At 52.8% G+C, this 18,119-nt stretch overlaps 1 protein-coding gene across 5 annotated transcripts in view; it reads left to right on the top strand.

The window, feature by feature from the left end:
• The window catches only part of PRKAG2 (protein kinase AMP-activated non-catalytic subunit gamma 2), a 329,233-nt gene that overhangs the window by 78,838 nt on the left and 232,276 nt on the right, over positions 1-18,119 (top strand). For all 5 annotated transcript variants that reach the window (XM_054493712.2, XM_054493711.2, XM_063667994.1 and 2 more), the window contains exons 2-3: positions 10,739-10,810; positions 16,077-16,356. In XM_054493712.2, coding sequence (XP_054349687.1) covers positions 10,739-10,810; positions 16,077-16,356 — 352 coding nt within the window. The remainder of the gene's footprint in view (positions 1-10,738; positions 10,811-16,076; positions 16,357-18,119) is intronic.

Genomic DNA, 18,119 nt, shown 5'->3' with positions numbered 1-18,119 from the left:
CTACATAGAGGAGGGTGTGTCTCAGAGCCAGCCAGCAACTCGGCGACCTTACAAAAATGTCTCTAGGGTGCCCAATTTTATTGTAGTTCATAGTGTCCCTCCTGCAGTTTGTCTTCAAGCACTAACCAAAACCGCTGGGTGTACCCGGCGGGAAGCACCAGGAGGCGGCAGGGGGTGGGGGAGGTGGCAAGAAGCTGACTGTGGGGGAAGCCTCAGATCTGACCAGGGCCATTTGGCCTCTGCGGCAGAGGTCAGGCCGGGGCCATCTCACTTTCACCTCGTGGCTGGTTTTTTCCTCTCTGAAGTCTGGGCGGCCGATGACTGGAGGGTGTGGCTGCAGCTGGCTGGCCGGGCCAGGTGTGGGGCCTCGGGGCCTTTCCCTTGAGTCGGTAGTGCCCACGGAGGGCTCTATGCTGGTATTGGCTGGTGGTTTGGCATTTTATTTGTGAGTCAATAAAACCTCCCCAGAACCCCAGAGCTGGCCTTTTCACACCCTGTCTTGGTAGAATCATAATGTCAGAGCTGAAGACAGCCCTTGAAATGAAGGGCTGTCCCTCTGTACAGGGGCTGGAGGTGGCGCATCAGGATGTCATTCCCTTATCCCGAGGTCTTGGTGTTTACTGGCCCCCGGGCCATCCTCAGTCATTTACGCCCCAGCTTATGACCGCTCTCCCGTGTCAGCTCTGTGAAGGGGAAGGACAGAGGCTCATGGAATCCAGCCCTGGGAGGAGCAGATGACTCAGGGGTGAATAAGACGGGGTCCTTGCTGAGCTCCAACTGGGTGTGGCAGGAGACAGGCCCTCAGTGACAGGACAAGGTGACAAGATGCCGTGACAGACACTTGCGCAACTGTTACCCAGCATGCGAAGGCAAGAGGTTGCCCCACTCTGCTGCCAAGGCTCAGAGACAAGGCTAGAAGGTGATCGTGGTGCTTTTCTAAACCTGTGATTGCCCTTCACGTACTGTGAATGTTCCCTGACAGTCAAAGGAGGGCATTTGGCCATTTCCTGTTGTTCTCTAAGCACTGCCAGGACAACGGCCCTTCACATCCATCTTTGTCCTCTCATCCAGCTGGGGCCTGTGGATGTCTCACTGGGGCCTGGGCAAAGTGAGGGCTCCATAGTGTGGACAGAGAGCTACAGTGCGGGCGGAGAACCCACCCGATGACTGAGCGGACCCATCCATCTCTGCAGCGAAGGCCGAGAGCTTCTAAACAGCGGCCTGCTTTTACCCTGGACTCTCCCCATGTCTGTCCCCACCAGCTCGGGTGAGGGGGCCTAGGGCTCTGTGTTAGGAGGGGTCTGCAGAGAAGGAGAACCAACAGGAGAGATCCAAGCATATAGATCTCCTATTTTTCTTAATATATGTACATTAAGAAAATATAATATATTAATATATTATGTGATTATATCTCCTTAATATACATATTAATATTATCTATTATCGTGTTTTATATATATATATATGATTTGTTTGAAAGAATTGGCTCATGCATTGGTCGGAACTGGAAAGTCCCGAATCCACTGGGCAGACGGACTAGAAGCTCAGGCAGCCGATGCTGCAGTCATGAAGCAGAATTTCCCCTTCCAGAACCCTCTGTTTTCCCTCTTCAGGCCTGCTGCGGATTGGGGGAGGCCCACCCACATCATTCAGCATGATCTGCTTCACTTCAAGTCACTGACTGTAGATATTATCCACGTCTGCAAATACACCCACGGCAGCCACCTGCTTGGTATTTGATTGAATCAGTGGGTGCTATGGCCTCGCCAGGCTGGCACATCAAATTAATCGTTACCGACTCCACGATGGGATGTGGTCAGTGGAGGCCAGCGCTCCCTGTCCCATAACATCCCCTCCCCTACCCCCTGGCTGGGGCCTGGGGTGCCACCTGTGAAGACTGCAGCTACTCCGGATGGAGGCGGCAACCTGCAGCCCAGGCCACACCCTTGGAAGGGAGCTGGGAGGCTGCCTGCTGCTGGTCCTTGAGGAGATGGCTGCACAGACCATGCAAATGCGCCCCCACACCTGCATGTCCTGGGGCCTCCCGGGTACCTGCCTCCTTCCTCATGAACTGTGAGCTGACCCAGACTCCTGTAGCCTCCACCCAACCTGCCCCTCTAGGTGCTGCCCCTGCCCCCCACTCTCCCTCCTTCTGGGGGATCTCAGACAGGCTGGAAGAAGACAAGCATGTGTAGTTAGCAGAGGCTGGACTCAACCTGGCCTGGGAGCAGCTGCCTGTAAGAGGCTGCCCTGGTGCCCTGAACTAGGAAGGGACTCTCAGGAATCCCACAGCACAAGCCCCTGAGGTCAGGACGGTCAGGATGGCCACCCCTAGCTGGTCAGAAGAGGCACTGTTGGCCCCTGCAGAGCATCCTCCGCCACAATGTGAGGAGGCCAGTGGGGTCCCTCCAAGCTTCCATGGAGCTCTGGTCAAGTAAAGGCTGCCCGGGGTGGGCAAGGAAGGGCTCGGCTGCCCTTTGCACAAGGAGAGAGCCAGAGACTCTGGCAGCAGCCACGCTGTGATCCTCTTTAGAACTGCCGTGCACAAGTCATGAATCATCTTGGCTTTCACCTTGGGAATGGGATAAAGACAGCTCTCTAATTATAAGGCGGGCAGCCAGTGTCTTTGCAGAAGCCTCTGAAACCGGATCTCAGGCCTTGGTTGAGCATGAGCAACTGCCCTGGCTTCCGCGGGAGCCACACGAGGGGCCTGGCTGCCCCGGTGATGATGCCTTTGTCACTCCCCATGGCCTTCATCATCAGGCCCCAGAGTGCCCTCGGCCAGCGGCCGTTGCCATCCCCAGTGCCATGGGGGCTCACACTGCAGGAATGGACTTTGATCACGTCCTCTGGTCTGGTTTCCCACCAGCCCGTGATAAGAAGGATGATGGCCTCATTTTACACACTGGAAAGTGGAGGTTTCTGGATTTTAAAGGGTGTGCTCCACATAAGACGTGATTGCAGAACTGCGGGGAGGGTCGAGGTTTCCTGGGCACTCCGGGCCAGGGATTCTGCAGCTGCTTGGTTTTGAGCAAAAAGAGTTTCATGTCTGGTGCTGATATGGAGCTAGGGAAGCCCCGGGTGGCCTTGGGCCAGATGAGGAACTGGGAATACGGTGGAGCAGGGGACTTCCTCAAAGCCAGGGGAGGCTCAGGCTGCCAGGCCAGGGTCCTTGGCCTTGGGGGGCGGGGAAGGGGAGCCCTGAGGTGGCTGTGGGAACCAGGACCACCAGGTGAGGGAGCTGGGGAGGAAGGGTGGCTGCAGGAGTGAAAAACAGTTGGATTTTTCTTTGGACGTCAGGAAGTTGCTCAGGCTGCAGTGAGAAACTACGGGGTCCTCTGTGGAAAGTAAATGGCTCTGGAACTTCTCCGAGAGTGGCGCTTAGGCCTCCCCGGATTTGGCCACTGGCCCTCCCCTGCTGCCTGATTCCAGTGATTCAATATTTGTTCCTTATTTTTCTGAGAGTGGTTATATAACATGAATGTTTTTCAAAGGCTCCAATTGACCTGGCTCTGGTCACCTCCTGCCGCCCATCAGTACCAAGAATTGCCCGTTTGGTGGTTTTGGGGATTGCGCAAGGCCGGCCTGTCCAGAGACACCTCCCCTGTGCCTCCCAGCAGAGGGGCCTGCCAAGGCCGTCACCACTTGGGGCGAGCTCCAGGCCACAGTCACCACTCAGCCGTGGTCAGAGCCTATGAGCCACTCCCCGGGCAGTGACTGAGGGCAGGCAAGGTGGGCAGGACCGGATCCAGGTGGGAACCGCAGGCCTCGGGCCTGTAGCTGGAGATGCCACACGCAGCTTTCCCGGGGTCACTGAGCGTCTGATAGAACTTGCTGGCACTCGAGCCCACAGCCCAGGCCCTTAGGATTGAGGGAGCTGAACAATCAGTGGAGAAACCTTAAGGGTTAGAACCTAAGAAGCGTATCAAGACACATGTTAAGATGGAAAGGCAGAAATGCCGCTGGGTCCTGGCCATCTCACCTAGACAGCGTTGTGAAGGCAGAGGAAGCTCCTTCCTTCCCCCGCAGTGCACGCCCTGAGACTCCGTCCAAACACCCTGTGGCTCTGAGAGCAGTGGAGAGTCTTTGGTCGTTTAGAGTAGGAGGAAGTTATTTTGATGATGAAGACAGGCGATGAGAACATGCATCTTATTCTGAATCTAATGGGAGTCCTTTACAATGTTCCTGATCTCGCCTATTGTTGTCCACTTCAGCGGGTAAAAACAGAGAGCGTGCGAGCTAAAAGGCATCTTCACAGGGTCTCTAGTTCAACCCTCTCATTTGACAGATGAAAAGCTGAAGTCCAGACATGCCCAAGATTCCCCAGATCGCAGATCACAGAGCTGGGGCTCTGGCTCAGCCCCCGGCTCCCTCCCTGCTGCAGGCTGTGTTCTTGTGGGCCTGAGGGACACGGGGGCTTGAATATGCCAGGGAGGGGCCCTGGCCTCGGCGGACGCATGGCCCAGCAGCTCCAGATGGTGCTCTCTGTGCTGGGGTCCGCTCAGCAGGAGCGGAGAATGCAAATCATTCTCGATGTGTTGCTTCCTCAGTCGGAATCAAACAGGAATGTTGTATTGTGACCCTGATATTTTAAACCTCGAGTTTGCCCTGAGGTGGGGGCCATCATGGGCCCCTGCCACTGGCAGCCTTTCTATTTGTCCTGTATTTGCACTCTTGTCTGTCTTCTTTCTGGGGTATCCCAGCTGCATCAACAAAGGAGCTCTGTAAGACAAAACATCAGAAACGCTGGAAGGTCGGAACTGCATCTGATCAATACACAGTTAGCACCTGCTGTCAGGGCTAAGATGTGAGTAAAACCGCCCCCATCCTTCAAAAATGCACAAATTAGTTGATTGCAAACATTAGAAAGTCTATTATCCTATGGGGAAATATTGGGATAAGTAGTGGGCCGGGGGCAGGAGGAGCTGTATATGACTCCAAAATGTGGATAGTGCAAGAACGGGAAGTGATTGCATTTGGTGGTGGGATTTTTTAGACTTTCCTGTTCCTTGCAACACCAGCTTGAGTTACTTTTAGTTAAGAAGAACTTGAAGAGAAAGTTAGTATGGTAAGCTGCCTGGGGAATGAATCATAGGACTATACAAATCCTTATGTATCCTTCCTTCCTTCCCCCGAGGTCGCACTGTGCCAAGGATACTTGTTTTAAGAAGAAAAGCTCTCTTTTTATAGCCTCTGATACCAAATTGTTTTTCTGTTACTGGAACTGAACCACTCCATGGAGGTGGCAGAGTTTCATAGAAAGAGTTCTGAGCTAGGAGCAGGTGGACCTGGTTACAGGACATGCTTGCTACTGTCTGATTCTCTGGCACTGGGCAAGTGACTTAACCTCTCTGACCCTCAGTATCTTCATCTATAGTCGGGGATGATACCACTTTTCTTTCCTACTTGTATGGGTTGCTGTAAGGACCAAATGAGGCAACAGTTGGGAGATTTCAGAAGGACATACTAATGTCAGATTAATGATGGCTCTGTTGTTAATACTTCACTTTTTTTGTGACAGACTTTTGGCTTTTGCCTGGATTTCTAAGGCAGCGAGATGGATGAATGAGTTGCTTTTAAGGTCAGCTTACATCTCAGGAATTCTCCCAGATTTGGGGCTTTTCTCTTTGTTCCTGATGCTTTCCTGACAGGTGACTTGATCAGTCCAAATCCTGAAAATTCACTTTTTTATCTCCAACACATGTGGTCAAGGTCTAACTTACATTTTGTGCAGCTGATGAAAATCAGAGTGCTAAAGCTGTCTCTTGGCAGAAATCAGGACTTCAGCATCTCTTGGTGCCTCAGCGTTGCCCCCTAAATGTCCTCCCAGTCCTGTGAGGGCCTGAGTGGCCGGCGGACAGGAAGAGGAAATGAGGGACTGGACTGGGAGTAGAGACCGGTGGTGGGGAAGGCCCAAAGCTCTGGCAGGAGTTTTACATTTAGAAATCACGGGAATGGGGCAAATCCAGGAGCCTGGGCCTTCTGGCATGTCACCTAAGATGCCAGGTCCTAAGTATTCTACAAGCCAAGACTCTAGTTGCCATAGTTGCAGTTAGAGATTTTCCCACACCGGCCCCAATATGCGTGATGTTTCCTGGTGAGCTCTGGAGATAAGAGCCAAGATTAGAATACTGGGACTTGCTGGGAGGTGGGATTGGGGGTGGGGAGCCTTCCAGCAAAGCCTGCCATCTGTGCCAGGGGACTTCCCTGTCGGGCTGCATGACCAGGCAGGCACACACACCTGAGTCCAGCAGCCACGCAGCAGGCCACAATGTCGGGCTTGACTTGATGCTTTCATACTCACTCCAGCCCGAGACACCTGTGTGGGACCTGCCTCTGCCACTCCGGGCAGCTGCCTGGGGCCCGCGGGCAGCCTGAGCTAACAGCAAGCCCTGCATCCAGCCCTCAGCTCTTTTACACCATCTTGACGTGAGTCCCTTTGAACCTCCTCGGCCTCAGTTGTTAGAGCAGGATGCTGCTTAGGGTTGCATGAGGAGCAAGTGAGGATTTGTGAAAAAGCTTCTGCATGTGGAAACTGCTGTTGCTGAACAAATGTTAGAGGGTAATGAGAATTTGAAACCAGAGAGGAATGTGCTCATTAAAATGGGCGATAAGAGACCCACGCTGGTCCCTCGTCACTTCCTAGTGAATTGCAGCTGCGTGTGGCCTGATGGTTCACTGGCCCAGCGGCACAGACTCTGCGTCCCCATGCTTGCTGCAGGCGCAAGAGGGTGCTTGGTCGGAGAGTTAATTCAAACACATCTGGAACCTGCTGCCTGCCGGGTACAGTATGAGGCCAAGAACAGAAAGGTGGGTAGCTTTCCTCTTGCCAGGGATGGATTCAAAGTCTAGTTAGAGAAATAAACTGATAGATGAGTATAATACGTGGTTATCAGTCTGGTAATAAAGGTGTGTCTAAAGTACTGTGGGACACAGTCTAGAATAATTAATAAGAGATAATTAATTCTGTCTGAGGGTGACTCTCAGCCACAGAGTGTATTTGAATTGGGCTTTGCAGGACACATAGGAGTTTACTTTGTGAGCCAGGATTTCGGGGCACGAGGCAGGAAGAGCAAGAGGAAGGAAAGAGAGCTCAGAGGAAGGAAAGGGCTTGGGGTGTTTGGTGAATGGCACCAGGGTGATTCCTGCATTGCTATGGGCCGGGCTTCATGCTGGGGGCTGGAGATGGGACCCTGGAGCTGTCCCTGAGTGGCTGAAGCGAAGTGAGAGCAGTTCACAGGAGGGGTGGATGGTAGCCATGAACGGAAGTGTCTGAGGAGTTAAGACAGCGTTCCAGGTGGGATGTCCATGGATGCATAGCTGTGTTTGGAAAATGACAAACCCTCTGCCTGGGCTGTTGCTGAAAGGAGGAGACCAGAACAGAGAACATCAGAAATAAGGCTGCGGAGGTCAGTTCATCTATGGGGCTTGGGTTGCAGCCTGCAGGGCTGGCTGGGAGCTCCTGACTGTGTCTGAGACTCCTGAGACTCCTCCATGGGAGGCACGCAGCTCTCCCTCTGGGCTGTGGTGGAATTTCTAAATGCCCTCGCTGTACCGCAGGCCAGTGCACTCTACCCATGCTCCCCAGGTGATGTCCATGTGCAGCCAGGGCTGAGAACTTTGGAGATAAACACCACCAGAAAGGCTGAGTCTGGAATCTGCACATCTGAGATCTCACGGGCGTGTCTCAGTCAGCCAGGCCTGGAAGCCATTGCTAAGGTGATGGTAGAGTGGCTGGGGCCTTAGCAGGGGGCTGACGTGTTGAGGCTCACCCTTTCAGGGGTCGCCCTTTAAGCAGAGACTTGGAGCACAGATCCAAACAAGGAAGGCTGAACAATTTGGACAATAATTAGGTGGCCCAAGAGGGAACTGGGTGAGAGTGGGTGTAGGCCTGGACCCCCAGGGCAAGGACGTGGAGAGAAGGGAATGGGTTAAAAAAAGGTTAAGTGCACAGAACACTACAGAAGGAAATGAAAGATGGAAATGAAAGAAGACACAAATAAATGAAAACACATCCTATGTTTATGGATTAGGAGGCAATATTGTTAAGAGGTCAGGACTACCCAAAGTGGTCTATAGATTCAGTGCAATCCCTATCAAAATCCCAATGGCATTTTTTTTCCAAAAATAGAATTAGTCTATCCTAAAATTCATGTGGAATCTTAAGGGACCCTAAATAGGCAAAATAATCTGGAAAAAAGAAGAACAAAGTTGGAGGTCTCACATTTCCCAATTTTAAACTTACTATAAGGCCACAATAATCAAAACAGTGTGATACTACCATAAAAAACAGACATATAGACCAATGGAATGGAATGGAGAGCCCAGAAATAAACTCTCAGAGATAAAGTCAAATGACTTTCCACAGTCATGCCAAGACTATTCAATGGGGAAAGGACCATCTTTTCAACAAGTAGTGCTGGGAAAACTGGCTATCTACATGTAAAAGAATGAAATTGCACCCTTATGTTTATACCATGTACAAAAATTTACATAGATCAAAGACCTAAATATAAGAGCTGAAACCATAAAATATAAAACTCTTAGAAGAAAACATAGGGGAAAAGCTTCATGACACTGAATTTGGCAGTGATTTCTTGAATAAAACACCAAAAGCACAGGCAACAAAAGGAAAATTAGATAAAGACTTCTGTACATCAAAGGACACAGTCAGCAGAGTAAAAAGGCAACCCACAGAATGGGGGAAAATATTTGCAAGTCATGTATCTGATAAGGGGTTAATAACCAGAATATATAAACAATTCCTATGAGTCAACCACAATCAACCCAATTAAAAAATGGGCAAAGGAGTTGAATAGACATTTCTCCAAACAAGATAGACAAATGGCCTGAATAGACATTTCTCCAAAGATGATAGACAAATGGCCAATAAGCAGATGAAGAGATATTCAACATCACTAATTATCCAAGAAATGCAAATTAAAACCACAATGAGATACCAGCTCACGCCCACTTAAGACGGCTATCATAGAAAACAAAGACCAAAGATAACAAGTGTTGGTTAGGATGTGGAGAAACTGAAACCCTGTGTACTGTGGGTGGGAAAGTAAAATGGGGTAGCTGCTGCAGAAAACAGTTTAGTGGCTCCTCAAAACATTGACAATAGGATGACCTGATGTCCAGCAGTTCCACTTCTGGGGATAACTGAAAAGAATTGAAAGCAGGGTCCTGAAGAGATATTTGTACACCTATTATATCGGTTTGCTAGGCTGCCATAGCAAAGCACTACAGATTAGGTGGGGTGGCTTAAACAACAGAAATGTGTTTTCTCATGATCCTGGAGGCTAGAAGTCTAAGATCAAAGTGTCGGCAGGGTTGGTTTTTCTGGGGCCCCTCTCTTTGGGTTGGTGGCTGTCTTCTCCCCGTGTCTCCATGTGTGGTCTCTGTCTTGTAGGTGCCTGTGTCCTAATCTCTTCCTGGAAGGACACTAGCCATATTGGACTAGCGCCCACCTTAATGACCTCATTTTAAATTAATTGCCTCTTTAAAGACCTATCTCCAAATACAGTCACATTCTGAGGTCCTGGGGGTCAGGACTTCAACATACAGATTTTTTTTGGTGGGAAGGGAGACACAATTCATACCATAACACTCATACTTACAACAGCGTTATTCACAATGGTCAAAAGGTAGAAGCAACCCAAATGTCCATCAACTGATGAATGCATAAGCGGAATGTGGTCTACTCATGCAGTGGAATATTATTCAGCCTTCAAAAGGAAGGGAACGGTGGCACACACTACCACGTGGAGGAGCCTTGAAGACATTATGCTAAGTGGAGTCAGACAGTCACAAATACTGTCTGATGCTACTTATATGAGGTACCTAGAGTGGTCAGATTCAAAGAGATAGGAAGTAGGAGGGTGGTTGCCAAGCACTAGGGGGAGGGGGAGGGGGAGTTAGTGTTTGATGGGGACAGCGTTTTGGTTTGGGAAGATAGAAAGGTTCTAGAGATGACGGTGGTGACGGCTACACAGCAATGTCAATGTGCTTCATGCCACCAAACCGCACACTTAAAATGGTTGAGATGGCAAATTTTATGTTATGTGTATTTTACCACAACTAAAAACTTTAAAATAAAAAAGAAAGGTTAGAGATGCAGCTGTGCTCAATTTGAGGCTGACTGGGCAGGTTTCTGCCTGGTGTGGAGGCAAGATTCACGAGGAAGAAGGGGCAGGGCTGTTTCAGACGCAATAAGTGTGTGGTGAGCTACTTTCCCCAAATCTGTTTTAGACTCTGTTTTGGCCACGATGTCATTAGACTCTGCTGATAGTTTTGCCTCAGCCGCCACCCCAGTGTCACCCTCCCCATCCCTGTCACATCATCTTCCCAGGCAGACACATGTCCCAGGACCCCATGTTCCGTGCTGTGGGGTAAAATCATGTCCATCAGCAGAACAGCCTGAGACGGGCTCTCCTCCCTCCACCCTTTCTGCCTGCCTTCCTGATTCCTTTAGTCCCAGCCATTTCTTCTTTCCTCCTTCCCTGGGGTGTTGGGAGGTGGTGGCTGCTCCTGGAAGTTTGACTGCATGTTCTGGAAGCGAATGTGCATGGTGGTCAGGGGCTTTGGGGGCTGGGTGTAGCTAACACATCCACATCCCTTCTTCATGGTGGATTTGGAGGATAAGGACTCGGGAAGGGGGAGGTGACACCCACGTAGTGCAGCCCCTGGGCCCGAGGGCGACTGTCACTGACCACGTGCTCTCTGTCCACCCTAGGACCTGAGCTCCTTCGCCATGCCGCTCCTGGACGGAGACCTGGAGGGTTCCGGAAAGCATTCCTCTCGAAAGGTAAGACCTCCTTTCCAGAAGTTTCTCACAGCTCACTTGAGGTGCCACGGAGGCCGGCACAGACTGAGCCCACCTCCACCTGTGTGTTCACCCGCACGCCCCCCCACATGCCCGCTTGCACACCTGGCTGTAGCCGAGCCCATCCTGCGACAGCTCACCTCGCGTGGCCAAGCCTGGCGTATCGGCCGGGCTGTCCAACTGGAGAGCCTCCTGGGCTTCACTCCTTTTCCTTCTCCTCACGTGGCACGGACTGTGGCCCACTAGACCCCCCTAACGTGGGCAGAGGCAGTGGAGGAAGATGAGCAGTGACCTAACCCCGGTGGAAGGTTTCGGTCACTGCCGACCATCTGTGGTCTTTGCGCTGAGTTCGACTGGCAGGACTTTGCCCTGCTGCGCACCAGCACCCACCCCCAGCGCTGGGCTCTGTCCTTCCACCTCGTGTTGCACCCTCTCCACACCTTTTTCTCTCCTTCCACTTTTCCTTTCCTCTCTTTAGCTCCTCTCTATCCCTCCCGCCCTGGTGAATTTCCCTCCCATTAGAAAACTAGTGTCTCAAGGAGGTTGTTGACTGTGTAGGGTCAGGTGGCCAAGAAAGAGTGTGGGGTGGGGTGGGGTGGGGTGGGGTGGGGTGGGGGGCTCCGGAGAGGGAGCCACAGCATCAGGTGAGGGTCGAGGTGGCCGTGGCAGGGCGCAGAGGTCCAGGCTGCTTGCAGGTTTCTCCTGCAGCCAGGAAGTAAGGGTGGGTGGAGGCCTGGTAGGGGACGTGCTTCCTGGCATTCTGCCACCCACAGACCCCTCCGGCAGGTGACAGCAGACAGAGCTAGTGATCTGGGGGCTGCGTACAGGGTCTGGGCATGGGTTCTGGGTGCCGGCTAGCCTGGGATGAAGGCAGGAGTTCCCATGCTGGAAAAAGCAAATCTCCTCTTTAAGCATTTGAATTACACACAACTGAATCAAATTGGTGTCGGCCTGTGGGGTGCAATTGGTGCCAGTGCCCTCCCCGCCCTGCCCTGAACAATCAACCTTATTAGCAGCTCTTGTGGCCCACCCAGCAGACTGCCAGGCAATGGCCTTGAGCTTCTGGGCCAGCAGAGAGTGGAGTGGCAGGAAGGGGCCACCAACCCCGTGCAAGGCTGCGGGACCGGCCCCGCGGGCGCTGGGTCATCTTCCTCCTGTTTGACTCTGCAAAACACTGCTTTCCAGTGAAAACCTTGCATGGAAGATCTGAGACTGTGGAAGAGACATACAGGCCACAGCCTGGCCCTGGCCCCAGCTTCCTCTCCGGCAGCTGCATGACAAATGGCCCCATAGGCAGAGCTCTGCTCCGCAGACGCCTGAATGCCTGCTCTCCATTAGCTCTGCGGAGCCAGGCACACACTTGGGAGTCTCGTCAATACCCGAGGAATCATCCGGTTGCCTTCACCAACATATCATTTGGCTATAGCTTGCCCAAGAGCAAGGGCTGAGGCCCAGTCCCTTGTGGCTTCAGCCGGCGCCTGTTATCTGCACCGCCACGCAGCCCACCCCAGCAGGCCTGTCCCTCCGCCTGGCTTTCCCACCGTCTGGGAGTGTGATCTGGCCCCCAAGGCTCCCGGTGAGAGGGGTCAGGCAGGGCCCAGCATCCACCATGCTTCGGCCATTTTCCAGAGACAGGACTGGAAGGGCTGCTTCCTAGGGCTCCCTCCTCAGGCCTGATCACTGGGCGCCCGACTCCACTGGCCTGGATTCAGAATACAGAATGGAACCCCATTCACGATAATCTTGGGGTCCCCCTGGCTTATCAAATATGGTTAAACTGGCCTTTCATGACTGGTTCTCCAGGGGCTCCCCCGTGACCCCCCACCCTAATGGTGGCCCAAGTGAACGGCCGGCCCTCTGTCTCTGTGCTTCACACCCCTTCTCCTCTGTCTCTGGGTACTGGACACCTCCCCGGCCCTGTCATTGCATCTCTGAAGCCCAGCTAGCTGTCAGGGCCTCCTCTGGGTCAGGGCCTCTGCAGAGGGGCAGGTTTCAGCTCTGGGCCCTTTTTATCCATCTGCATGGTGCTTATGGTGCTTTGGCCTTGCGGGCACTCTGCAAGCTCTCCTGGGGCCCTGCTCCCCTATGTGTCTGTGTTTCCCTGTAGGACTGGGCGTTTGCATTGGCTTGGCCCTCTCCCCTCGCTCCCCAGCAAGCTCGATATGTGGCGCACAGAGCACATCCATGCACCAGGTCCGGGCTCACCTTTCCAGCAGCTCCAAAATCCCACCCCTCCCTCGGGTCCTCCCATGTGGCCTCAGCTCCTCTTCTCGTTCACACCTCCCAGGCTGCTGTCGTGATTGTCTCAGCCCTGGGAACGAAGCTTAGAGAACCAAGTCATTGTCCACATTGTGGGAAACTGAGCTGTGACCAAACCCGGGCCTCCACCCAGGACCAGCTTGTATCACCTTGTGATAGGACCACCCTGGTCCCTGTGTATGTTGTTCCTACTGGCTTCTCTCAGCCCCCATCCCACCCTAGACCTGCACACACAGCACCCACCACTTGAAGAAGAACCTCTTTTTTTTTTTTTTTTTTTTTTTTTTTGAGACAGGGTCTTGCTCTGTACCCAGGCTGGCTGGAGTGCAGTAGTGTCACCTTGCTCACTGCAACCTCCACCTCCATCTCCGGGGCTCAAGTGATCCTCCCACCTCAGCCGCTTGAATAGCTGGGACTACAGGCCACCACGCCTGGCTAATTTCTGTATTTTTTGTAGAGACAGGGTTTTGCCATGTTGCCCAGGCTGGTCTCAAACTCCTGAGCTCAGGTGATCCACCCACCTTGGCCTCCCAAAGTGCTGGGATTACAGGTGTGAGACACCACTCCCCACCTGAAGAATCTCTTGTTTGTAAATTTATTCTCAGGATTTGTCCTGATTCCCATAGTTAGGTGGAATAGTGGCTAAATGGGATATTCTATAAGCAGAGAGTCTAAATGCTTTTCATATTAAATGGTCAAAAAAACATCAGCTGGGTGTGGACACCTGTAATCCCAGCTACTCAGGAGGCTGAGGCAGGAGGATTGCTTGAGCCCGGGAGGTGGAGGTTGCAATGAGCTGAGATTGCGCCAGTGCACTGCAGCCTGAGCGACAGAGGGAGACCCTGTCTCAAAAACAAAAAACAAAGAACTACACAAAAAAAGAAAAACTCAAAACTTCTTTATAGCCAGGAGAGCTTGAGTTACGAGGTCCTATAGCACCACACTCTTCTTCCTGCCAGGCCCACTCACGAAGGTGTCCGCGCCAGGCCGGGCCCTACACCTCCACGTGGCGGCGCCGGCTCTTTCGGCTGGAGAGGCCGCGCGGGGAGGCTGTGCTGCGCGGGTCCACGCCACGGGCATCCTGTCCTCCCGGGGCCGCGGGCTCGGGGCTTGGGCCGCCCTCTAGTGGCGGAAGAACGTCCCCAGGCCGCGGTCCGGACAGAGCACCCCGAAGTGGGACAGAGAGACCCCGAAGTGGCACCGAAGCTGCCTGTGGGGTGTCCTGTGTTCCTTTTTCAGCACAGCGCGGCCGCCCGAGCGCAGCATTTCCCGCGTCTGCCCTGGTTCTGGCACCCCGTGAGCCCTGCGGACGAGTTACTCGCCCTTCTTGCTTCTGAACTGGGTCATCTCTGAGGTCCTTCCCACCCCATGTTGCTTGCAAGTTTCCCAAGTGGTAGAGCAAGAGCTGTTTACCACGCACCCTGTTCTTCCTGGCCTCACGTGGCTTCATCTGACGTTCAAGCTGCCCTTGAGGTGAGGGCACGGCCATCCTCATTTACAGATGAGGGAGCTGAGGCTCGGTGAGACCAAGTAACATGCCCAGGTTGACTCAGCAGATGACAGGACTGGGGCCAAATACCGGCACCCAGAGGCAGGGCAGGAGCTCCTCCACGCACCCAGCAGGAACACGGCTGCGGGCACGTGGGATATTTCTCGAAGTCTACTATGAGCTGTGTGCCTTGGCTTTAAGTTATGGGGTCTGATAATTTTTTAAGCCATGACTAGAATTTTAAATCATCGGTGAAGTGAGTCTCAGAGGTTTGGGGCTTTGTTAACTTATTTTCTTTCTTTTTTTTTTTTTTTTTTTTGAGACGGAGTCTTGCTCTGTTGCCCAGGCTGGAGTGCAGTGGCACCATCTCCTCTCACTGCAAGCTCCACCTCCCGGGTTCACACCATTCTCCTGCCTCAGCCTCCCGAGTAGCTGGGACTACAGGCGCCCGCCACCACGCCCGGCTGATTTTTTGTATTTTTAGTAGAGACGGGGTTTCACCATGTTAGCCAGGGTGGTCTTGATCTCCCGTCCAAGTGATCCGCCCTCCTTGGCCTCCCAAAGTGCTGGGATTACAGGCATGAGCCACCATGCCCGGCCAGCCGGCCTGCCTTTCTTCCTTTCTTTCTTTTTTTTGAAACGGAGTCTCACTCTGTTGCCCAGGCTGGAGTGCAATGGCACCTTCTTGGCTCACTGCAACCTCTGCCTCCAGGGTTCAAGAGATTCTCCTGCCTCAGCCTCCCAAGTAGCTGGGATTCTAGGTGCCCGCCACCACGCCCAGCTAATTTTTTGTTTTGTTTTGTTTTGTTTTTGTTTTTTTAGTAGAGATGGGGTTTCACCATGTTGGCCAGGCTGGTTTCAAACTCCTGACCTCAGGTGATCCACCCACCTCGGCCTTCCAAAATGCTGGGATTACAGGTGTGAGCCACCATACCCGGCCGGCTTTGTTAACTTTTCTCCTGACTTCTGTCGGCAACCTCAGTCTTTCAAATGCTGAAGCAGCTTGGAAGTGAAAAATTCATCATCTCCTAGGACTGAGGTCTCAGGATGGAGCTCCAGGCCTGCTCTGTTCTGGAACATAGGGATCTCATAGGCAGGCAAGATAACTGCAGTCCTGTATGGTCGACCTTGGATGGACGTGAGGTTTTGAGAGGTGAAGACAGGCAGGCCAGTAATAAAGGAGGGAGACGCTCATTTTGAGCTCTGCTTCTCTTCTTCCCCTCTACCTCCTGGAAGCCCCTTCTAAGGAGTGGGACAGGATGGTCAGTGGACCTCCAGGACGTGGTGCTGCAAGCCTGTGAGGGGCTGTCCTTGGGGCAGGTGCTACCTGCAGACCATTCAGTGGCCACCTCTGTGGAAGAGCTTAGGGCTGTTTCTCAGGGAGGGTACTATGGGGGGCCCACATGTGACAGGGGACAATGATGAGAAGTTCCATACAGGGCAAGAGGTAGCGTGTCCGGAGCGTGGAGTGACTGCATCCATTTGTCTGTTTTTCCACAGGTGGACAGCCCCTTCGGCCCAGGCAGCCCCTCCAAAGGGTTCTTCTCCAGAGGCCCTCAGCCCCGGCCCTCCAGCCCCATGTCTGCACCTGTGAGGCCCAAGACCAGCCCCGGCTCTCCCAAAACCGTGTTCCCGTTCTCCTACCAGGAGTCCCCGCCGCGCTCCCCTCGACGCATGAGCTTCAGTGGGATCTTCCGCTCCTCCTCCAAAGAGTCTTCCCCCAACTCCAACCCTGCTACCTCGCCCGGGGGCATCAGGTTTTTCTCCCGCTCCAGAAAAAGTAAGACCTTGATGCTATTGTTTCAGGTGGGTGCTGGGGTGCTGGAGGCCTCTTCTGCAGCCACACATCCACGGTGGCACCGAAGCTGCCAGGTGGCTGTGAGCGGCTTGGTGCTGAGTGCCTGTATCTGTTTCTCCCCACCCCCACTCCCCCCTAAACAAATCTCTCTCCAGAACATCAGTCTCCACCTGTCACTTTATTCCTGCGTACTCCTTCTGGTCCGGCATGGTCCCTGGGTTAAATGTAAACATCCTGATACTCAGAGTACAGCTTGTATGGACAATCAGATGACACACTTGCCTCTAGCCTTTTCTGGAAACTGCAGGCCTGGAGCCAAGCTTAGGCCCATGGGATATGGCTCCCACTCTCCGTGGTTTGGTATTTGGGGGTTTGACTACACCTGTTTCTAGCAAATCCTAACTTTTTCTGTTTGGGGCTCTGGGCAGCAGGGAATGGAAACTAGGACGGATTTGCTGGAGAAGCGGAAGAAGGAAATGCGAGTGTTTAGAAAGAGTTCCGTAGGTTCATGAGTATTTGTGATCTGAGGATAAGGTATTTTCACTTGAGCGCCATCGATGATAATATGAAATATACCATGAACTCTAAAGTTTATGGCATTTACTTTCTCCTTTCCTTTGTCTATTCTTTCCAGTTCTTTCTACTGAGTTAGAACATTTGTATTGGGGAAGATAGTGATGTGGAAAACAAATTTGCCCTTGACCGTCAGAGGCCTGGGATAGTTCACCTTTCTCTCCAGGATGACTTTTACTCAGAAAAACCGGCAATACTGTGTGTTAGAGCAATGCTTTATATCTGCAAGGCCAGGCGACAGCAAGAGGGGAATTTCGGTGTTTCTGACTTCAAACTCTTCCATCAGGCAGCGGTGGCCGTAGGACGAGAAGCCAGGTCTCTGTCAGCCTCACTTCTTCATCCACCACCTTGGAGGTGGAGGGGTTGGTGCGCCGTGTTCTGTGTGAGTGGAGCAGATCTATCTCTTGGACAGATTTTGCGCTTTGTCTTTCTACATAAAACAAATGAAGGTGCTCCTGCCTGTGGGTTGTGTGTGTGTTGTGGGGGGCAGGTCCTGACCATGCTCTACACACACCCCTCACTCAAGGCTATGGGATTGTCACAATTTCCTTTAAGTTTGTGCACTTTAGCCTTAAGGTGCCCCTTTCTTCCCCCATCTCCTTGTATAAACATCGTCTAGAGATGAGGGCTCAAAGTGCTGTACAGAGGAAGGAAATCAGGTCTGGCCTGATGGGAAAGCTGCCTGAGGGCTCCACGTCACACAGGTGGGATTTGTCGAAAAGAAGGAGGTTGTGTCCGCAGTTTGCCTTGTTGGGGAACTTGTGATGTTGTGTAGATTGAATGTGCTGGAATTGGTGGATGAAAAGATAGGATTCCTGCCTTCAAGGGCTCCTAGTCAGGGGCAAGCAGGCTTCAGAAGAAAGGATGAGATTGTCTCCATGGTAAGGCCTGTGCTGAGTTAGGACAGGGCAGGCTTTCTGAGCGGGGCGGAGAGCAGCACAGGGAACCTGAGGATCGGAAGGGTGCCCAAAGGAGTGTAGGAGCTGTGAGCTGGCTCCCATGGGAAGGTCTTGAAGCTCTGGCAGGAACCATCACCCTCTGCCTCCCTCTACATCATTCTTCTGCACAGAGCCCTCCACGGGGGTGGGAGGAGAGGGTGAGAGGGAGGAGTGAGGAGAGAAGGAGGAGGGTCCCTGCAGGCAGAGGGGCCCTTTGGGAGCCCAGCAGTGGGA

This window comes from Pongo pygmaeus, chromosome 6, assembly GCF_028885625.2.
Source record: "Pongo pygmaeus isolate AG05252 chromosome 6, NHGRI_mPonPyg2-v2.0_pri, whole genome shotgun sequence".
Classification (NCBI taxonomy): Eukaryota; Metazoa; Chordata; class Mammalia; order Primates; family Hominidae; genus Pongo; species Pongo pygmaeus.
This window is presented reverse-complemented; position numbering and strand designations above follow the sequence as displayed.